General features: G+C 55.0%; 2 protein-coding genes across 2 annotated transcripts; both read left to right on the forward strand.

Annotated features, from left to right (window-relative positions):
- The first annotated feature begins 478 nt into the window (after nt 1-478).
- Nucleotides 479-3,502, forward strand: LOC140036459 (uncharacterized). Its single transcript, XM_072077883.1, has one exon. It carries the CDS (start codon nt 479-481, stop codon nt 3,500-3,502), a length of 3,024 nt encoding a protein of 1,007 aa, XP_071933984.1.
- Nucleotides 3,503-3,767: 265 nt separating this feature from the next.
- LOC140036460 (uncharacterized) lies at nt 3,768-6,086 on the forward strand. The gene has a single exon (XM_072077884.1). It carries the CDS (start codon nt 3,768-3,770, stop codon nt 6,084-6,086), a length of 2,319 nt encoding a protein of 772 aa, XP_071933985.1.
- The last annotated feature ends 2,080 nt before the right edge of the window (nt 6,087-8,166 follow it).

Here is an 8,166-nt window from a genome sequence, read left to right on the forward strand (position 1 = left end):
ACTACAACTCATCCGGTCCTATATATACTACGCTACCAAGACTACACAAGGTACGCTGACACAAGTATTCTCTACTACTACTATACTCTCCGGCCAAACTGACTTGATCGTCGGAGCTATTCCAGGGACTTTCGTCCCGCCTCCGGTTTTCTCTTTTCAGGACCCCCAGCTCGACTCGCCCTTGCAGGTCGGCAGCACCTGAACAACCCGGCCGTCTTAACTCAGCTCGGATACGATTTTTGGCAGTCGCATCAATTGGCGCCGTCTGTGGGAACGAGTATTCTCTTTTTTCGCGAAAAACATGCCAAAAACTAGGTCGCAGAGGAATGCTGGCGGATCCAAGGGGACCGAGCGAGGTGGCCCTCAAAACCCCTCTCGGGGTCCCACACCCGGAGAAGGAGGGGCAGGGCCCTCACGAATCCCGCCTGAACAACTGGTTCAGACGGTGGCAGAAAACCTGCCCACCTTCGAGGCAATCATGGACTACCTCAAGGGGCAGTCGGAAGGTCATCAGGACAAGGAGACAAAGGTTCAGGGAGCAGATCAGTCCGAGTCCCGAACTGGAAGTCCTACCAAAACTGGGGCCAAGCGGGCACGCCGGGAGGTCACGCGCGAGCAAGTCGAGGTCATGGAGCCTTCTCACAAGAACTCCCGAACTGAACACCCGGAGCCCGTCCGGAGGCTCCCCAGGGGAGACCTCTCCCCCCGGAAAGAACGACAGCAGGTGCAGGACGAACTGGACCTACTTCTGGACCCGGAAGCGGACAGGTACATTGCTTCCCCCTTTGTGCTCGATATCGAGGAATACCAACTACCTGCGAAGTTCAAAATTCCAAACATGAAACCTTACGACGCGACCACGGATCCGGAGGACCACCTGTTCGTGTTCATGACGCAGATGCGTTTACAAACCGCCGCGGATGCAGTCAGGTGCAAAACCTTCCCAATGTTCCTAGAAGGAAGGGCCCGACAGTGGTTCCAGGGACTCCCCCCTAGGTCGATCAGTTCTTTCCCTCAGCTCGCACGGCAGTTCTCAGCACAGTTCGTTTCTTCGCGAGCCTACTCTAAAAGCACCGCTCACCTCATGACTATCCAACAGAAGCCCGAGGAGTCCTTGCGCGAGTACATGGTGCGCTTCAATAATGAGTCCCTCCAAGTTCGAGATCGCGACGACAAGGTGGTCATGGCCGCCTTCATCAATGGGCTGCGCAAGCAAAAGCTGTACACCGAGCTTGTGGAGAGACCTCCCAAGTCAGTTCGGGAGATGCTGGACCGAGCCCATGAGAAGGCCAACGCGGAGGAGGCCAATCGCCTTAAGAGTGCACAGGAAAAATTGAGGGATGACAAGCGCAGGAGGGGCGCCGACCAGGTGAGGGCGCGGCCTGACCAGGGAAGGAAGATTGCTTATGACCGTCTCCCCAGGAACCGCCCAATGGGAGAGGACAAATCTTGGACTGGCCTCACGACACCTAGAGCTCGAGTACTCGCAGTGATGGAGCAGGAGGGGCTATCCAGACCTCCTCGGCCCTTGGCCGGGGACAGAAGCAGACGGGATCAAGGTCTGTATTGCGCCTATCACCGGGATGTGGGGCATGATACGGAGGATTGCCGTCACCTCAAGAAAGATATTGAAAAGCTGATCAAACGAGGCCATCTGGGGCAATTCGTACGGGAGGAACGAGCTGACCAACAACGGGGAAGGCCCAGGTCGGAACGTCCGAGTTACTTCCAGGACCGACCTCAGTTGCCCCGTGGCCGAACTCCCGAGCAAGAAATACAGAACCTGGCAGGGGTGATTAATACTATTGCCGGGGGACCTGCTGGCGGAGATAGCCATGCAGCTCGGCGGCACAATCGCCCACCTCCCACGGGGGAGAGCTCGGCCAAGCGATTGAAGATGTATGAGGAAATAATCTATGGACCTGAGGACGCAGTCCCTTTGGCCTCTAATAATCATGAAGCCATTGTAATAGAAGTCATCACCTGTAACTTCAAGGTGAGGAAGGTGTATATAGACAACGGGAGTGCCATAGACGTGCTTTATTATAAGACCTTCAAGGAGCTGCAGCTGGAGGATAGACAGCTCGTACCGGTTCGAACTCCGTTGATCGGCTTTGCTGGTCCTCCTGTGAGGCCGGAAGGGATGATCACTCTCCAGGTCACGGTGGGGGTGGCCCCGAGGTGCCGGACGATCCCAGTAAACTTCGCGGTGGTTAAGGAGCCGTCATCCTACAACATGATCCTGGGACGTCCCACGTTGAATGCCCTCCGGGCTGTTTGCTCTACCTTGCACCTCAGCATGAAATTTCCTACTTCTGCGGGGGTGGCTGAGGTGCTGGGAGATCCAGAGGTGGCAAGGGCGTGTTATATTGCCACCCTCAAGGGTAAAGAAAAACTGGTAGCTCAGACCATTTGTCTGGAATCCTGGGAACCCCTGGAGAAGGGAGAAAGATTGGAGACAGACGAGGGATTGGCCGAGCTGCCCGTCCAGCCCGACCGACCTGAGCGCACGGTAAAGGTCGGCGCCGGCCTGGGTGAGCTGATCAGAAGTTCTTTGGAACCTCTCTTGGAGGAGTACGCTGAGATTTTTGCTTGGAGTGCTGATGACATGCCAGGAATCCCCACCGAGCTGGCAGTCCACAGGCTACATGTGGATCCCAACGTCCGGCCAGTAAAGCAGAAGAAGAGGAACTTCGCTTCTGAGCGAAAGGAGGTCGTCAAGAGCGAGGTGGGAAAGTTGCTGGAGGCTAAGATCGTTAAGGAAGTCTACTTTCCGACCTGGCTGGCCAATCCGGTGCTGGTCAAGAAAGAAGAGAAAGCTTGGCGGATGTGTGTGGATTTCACTGACTTGAATAAGGCTTGCCCAAAGGACTGTTACCCACTCCCACGGATTGATCAGCTCGTGGACTCGACAGCGGGCTATGAGATCTTCTGTTTCTTGGACGCCTTTAAGGGGTACCATCAGATAGCCCTAGACGAGGAGGATCAAGAGAAGACCTCGTTCATCACCGAGGACGGGACATATTGTTACGTTACCATGCCGTTTGGGCTAAAGAACGCAGGTGCGACCTATCAGAGGTTGGTGAACAAGCTGTTTAGAAATCAGATCGGTCGGAACCTGGAAGTCTACGTGGATGATATGTTGGTAAAAAGTCGAACCCAGGAGCAGTTCATCTCCGACCTGAGGGAAATTTTCGAGGTCCTTCGGAGCTCACGAATGCGGCTAAATCCCAAAAAATGTACTTTTGGGGTCAGGTCGGGAAAGTTCCTGGGCTACATGATTTCTAAGGAAGGGGTGAGAGCTAACCCAGATAAGATCAAGGCTATCATGGACATGGCTCCACCCCGGAATATTAAGGATGTGCAACGCCTAACGGGGAGGATGGCAGCCTTGAACAGGTTCCTGTCCAAGTCGGCAGTTCGGGGGTCGCCTTTTCTTCAAAGCCCTGAAAGGAGGTCGGCAGTTCGAGTGGAATCTGGAATGCCAGAGGGCGTTCGATGAGCTGAAAATCCACCTCGCTCGGTTGCCAGCCCTAACATCTCCCGAGTTGGGAGAGACCCTGTTCATCTACTTGGCTGTGGGTGAGGGAGCTGTTAGCGCGGTGCTGGTGCGAGAGGAGAACAAGGTACAGAAGCCCGTATATTATGTTAGCCGCGCCCTGCAGGGGGCCGAGGCCAGGTACTCGGCGGTGGAGCGATATGTTTTGGCATTAGTACACGCAGCTCGGAAACTCAGGACGTACTTTCAAGCTCACCCCGTAGTAGTCATGACGGACCAGCCCCTGAAGCAGATCCTTTCCAAACCCGAGTCCTCGGGTCGAATGGTGAAATGGGCTGTGGAGTTGTCCGAATACGACCTGGGATATCAGCCCAGGACGGCCATCAAAGCCCAAGCCCTGGCGGACTTCATAGCGGATGGTGTTTCCTTTGGATTGCCCGAAGCGGAGGTCGGTCAGGTCAGGAATGTACAGGCCGGGAACGATGGAGAAGATGCTAAAAAGGCACATAACGGACAAGCAGCAAAGCCCTTACAGACCCCAAAGACTACCAAGGCCACTCAGGCCCGAGAAGCAGTAGAGGTCTTACAGGCCGGAGACGCTGCTGAGATCATCCAGGCCATACAGGTAGCGGAGGATGGACCGTCCGAAGAAGCAGCTGAGGCCCAGCAGGCCGAAGAAGCTGCCAAGGACAGGCAGGCCGGAGAAGCGGCTGAGGTCGAACGGACCCAAGGAACTGCCCAGGTCGGAAAGACCAAGGGGGCAGCTAAGGTCGGGCGGGCCGAAGATGCCGTTGAGGCCACGCATCCAGAAAAAGCGGCAAAGGCAGACCTGTCTGGGAAGGCTGCCCGGGCTGGAAAGGACACAGAAGCTGCAGATCCCACCTGGACATTATACGTGGATGGCGCATCAAGTAAGGAAGGATGTGGTGCAGGGCTCTTCTTAATTAGCCCCACTGGGGAGGAGCTGCCCTACGCCCTGAGGTTCGATTTTAGAGCCTCTAACAACGAGTCAGAGTACGAGGCTCTGATTGCGGGGATGGAGATGGCCCGAAGGTTGGGGGCCAGATCGATAAAAGTCTACAGTGATTCACAGCTGATAGTGAACCAAGTAGGGGGGAGCTATGAGGTCAAAGAAGGCTCACTAAGAAAGTACGTGGCTAAAACATGTGAACTGAAGGGTCAGTTCGAGCAGTTCACGCTCGAGCAGATTCCGCGGAGCCAGAACAAGCGAGCCGACGCCCTGTCTAAACTAGCCTCCACCTCGACTGGCTTCTCAGGTCGGGAAATACTGGTAGAGGTCGTCAGAAGTCGGGCCTATGAACAGGTAAGCGCTGCAGTCATTCAGGTAGTGAGCTCCTGGATGGATCCTATCATTCAGTATCTGGTTCGTGGGGAGCTTCCACCAAGCAGGACGGAGGCTCGCAAAATCCTCATCAAGTCACAGAAGTACGCACTCACACATGGAATTTTGTACAGGAAATCTTACTTGCAGCCCTGGTTGAGGTGCATAACGCCTGAGGAGGGCAACTACGTCTTACGCGAGCTGCATGAAGGCATCTGCGGCAACCACGTCGGCCCGAGAGTATTAGCCAAAAAGGGAATGTTGGCTGGATACTATTGGCCAACCATCTTTAGGGATTCAGCTGAGCTGGTATCCAGGTGTAGGTCTTGCCAGCTGCACGCCCCCGTACATCACACCCCCACTCAGGAAATGATTCCTCTCAGCAGCCCGTGGCCATTCTTCCAATGGGGTATTGACCTGTTAGGACCGTTTCCCCGAGCCCTCGGGGGCTGTGAGCACTTGGTAATAGCCATTGATTACTTCACCAAGTGGGTAGAGGCCGAACCCCTCAACACGATCAGCAGCAGATCGATCCAGAAGTTCCTTTGGAAGAGCATAGTCTGCCGATTTGGCATACCGAAGGTTCTTGTCTCGGACAATGGCAGACAGTTCGCTGACCAATCTCTTCAAGAGTGGTGCACGGAGCTCGGCATCCAGCAGCACTTCTCCTCAGTAGGGCATCCCCAGGCCAATGGGCAGGTCGAAAATGTCAACAGAACCATCCTGCATGGCCTAAGGACGAGGTTAGAGTCCGCCCGAACTAGTTGGCTAGAGGAGCTACCTACCATACTATGGGCTTACCGGACAACACCTCGAACAGCCACCCAGGAGACTCCATTCGTCTTGACGTATGGGGTCGAGGCGGTAATACCCGCAGAGGTCGGAATACCCTCAGGTAGGGTGCAACACTTTGTGGCTCAAGATAATGAGGAGGAGATGCGGCTTAACTTGGACCTGATCGAACACCGAAGGGAAGAGGCGGCTATACGGATGGCTAAGTACAAGGGCCAGGTCGCACGCTACTACAATGCTAGGGTAAGACACCTTTCTTTCAAGCCAGGAGACTTGGTGTTACGCAAGAACTCCGTCAGCCGAGCTGTGGGCACGGGAAAACTAGACCCAAATTGGGAAGGTCCCTACGTGGTGAAAGAGGTCGGCCGGGCAGGTTATTCCAAGCTGGCTCGCCTGGATGGAAGCGAAGTCCCGCGTACCTGGCACAACTCAAACCTGAGACTTTTTCTTTAGTACCCTGCCCGAGCTGAGGTGACCAGCTGGACAGGTCTGCTCTTTGCTTATCTAGCTCACTTTACTAGTCCACTTTATTAGTTAGCTCGGCCTGGACGGGCGTCTCTCAATCTAGAAGTTTTTCCTTTAGTAGTTTGCCTGAGGCTGAGGTAGTCGGCTGGACAGACTTATTCTTCATTAGTTCAGTACTAAGAATTATAAATGTACTCGAAAACATGGAATAAAAGAAAATTTTTACAAGTGTTGGGTAAGAAAAGAGGCTGTTCATTCCATTTCAAAAGGACATACATAAGGGGGGCCATACAAAAGCGAGCTGGCCGAGCTCGGATCTAAGCCTAGCCTAATAGACCTGCCTAAGGCACTACCTCTCTAGTTCTCCCCTTGTTGTTCTTGCTCCGGCTCGGGGGAGGTCGCGGGCAGAGCAGGGTCGGCGACCAAGGCGGCCAGGTCGCGCCCGTTGGAATAGCCCGTGACAAGTCTGTCAATCTGATCGGCGGCCTGGGGATTGTAGTCAGGCCATTTGCTCAGGTCAAAGCCCGGTAAGTTCAAGGACTGAACATCCACCATGGCTTTGGTGTAGCCGAGCTGCAAGACGGGGCCATTCAAGATGGCCAGATCATTCATGAAGACATCGGACTTTTTGAAGTCCTGAACGCCTAGCTGGCGCCCTTCCGCTCTCGCCGTCTCAGTCAGTTCGGCTGCTTTCTTCTGCTCAGCCTCGAGCTGGGTAGTTAGTTCGGCGGTCTTTTTCTTTTCCAGCTCGCAGGCAGCCTGGGAGTCAGCGAGCTGCTTCTTCGTAGCCTCCAGCTTTGCCTCGGCCGCCTCAAGCTGACTGGACAGCCTGTTCTTGGCTGCATCAGCCTGGGAGAGATTCTCTCCCATGTTTTCATATCGCTGAGCCAGCTCGGCACCGGCGACGTTGAGCTGCAGGTCCAACTGTGAGAAGTCTACGGATTAAAGATACTAATAAAGTACCAAGTGAAGAAGCTACCTGGGCTGCGCTCAGGTAGTAGTGCGACAGCAACTCGGAGTTGGATGCGAGCTGGATAAAGTGATGGTCGCGTGGGAGCACCGAACCTTTGACGAGCTCTCGAGCAGCCTCTGGAAACTGAGCTCGGTCATTCATCGACAACCCCCACTTCGGGCAGAAATGGAGGGGGTGGGGGTGTGTGCTCAGCTCGGTGGGGGGCTTGAGAGGAATGATGTTCCTCGTCCGCCACATCGAAGGGGGCGACTCAGATGAGGCCTGCAGCTCGGCAGTGTTGACCCCATAGTGCTCCGTGGAAGCGCCAGTAGGAGATGGTTGGGGCGTAGGTGTAGCCGAGGTGGTCACCTCGGTCCTGGCTTTCTTGGCGGTGGTCTTCCTCCTCTTCTTTTTGGGTTCCTCCAAGGGGGTAGACTGAGCTGCGGGAATAGGCTCTGGTGGGGGAGGAGCCACATCACCAGGAGCTGAGGAGGGTACCGAGGTAGCCGCGCGCGAGCTGCCTGTCCCTCCTATGTTCAGAAGCTGGGAGAACCTCTTCACTGAGAGCAAAGAAAGGGGTCAGTTCGTGCGGCAAAGGAAAAGAAAGGAAAGCAAGGAAAAGAATATCAAAGGGATTACAAGCTGTAAGCTCCTCGGGTGTGAGAGGTCGGAGGTCAGGCGCAGGGTCGTTCACCTCTGCTCGAATCAGCCCCGCCGACCGGAGCTGGGCGTTGCTAAATTCCTTCACCGATAATCGAGCATCCGAGCTAACCAGGAGGTCCAGCTCGGCCGCAGGAAGAGGTGAAGGAATGGGGTCGGACACCTGGGTCTCCTCCCTCCAGGTCAAGGGAGGAAAGCCCGTGTTCTTCACATAGAAGAACTGAGCTTTCCAGCCCTTAATGGAAGAAGGAGTGTGCGTGAACAGTTCGCGGGTGGGGAGTTCTCCCCCGCTCCTGCGAGCAAAATAAAACCAGCCATGAACTGGCCCGCTCACCTTCATTTGGAAGAATGACCTGAAAAGGTCTAGGGAATAGGGAATTTCGAGGACTCGGCACATCATAAAGAAGCCGAAGATCGATCTGATGGCGTTTGGAACGAGCTGGGTTATTCGAATTC

This window comes from Coffea arabica, chromosome 2e (assembly GCF_036785885.1).
Source record: "Coffea arabica cultivar ET-39 chromosome 2e, Coffea Arabica ET-39 HiFi, whole genome shotgun sequence".
Lineage (NCBI taxonomy): Eukaryota > Viridiplantae > Streptophyta > Magnoliopsida > Gentianales > Rubiaceae > Coffea > Coffea arabica.

Bases quoted from the DNA above. Each gene is read 5' to 3' on its own strand.
- LOC140036459 (XM_072077883.1), top strand. From the start codon at position 479: ATGGACTACCTCAAGGGGCAGTCGGAAGGTCATCAGGACAAGGAGACA.
- LOC140036460 (XM_072077884.1), top strand. From the start codon at position 3,768: ATGACGGACCAGCCCCTGAAGCAGATCCTTTCCAAACCCGAGTCCTCG.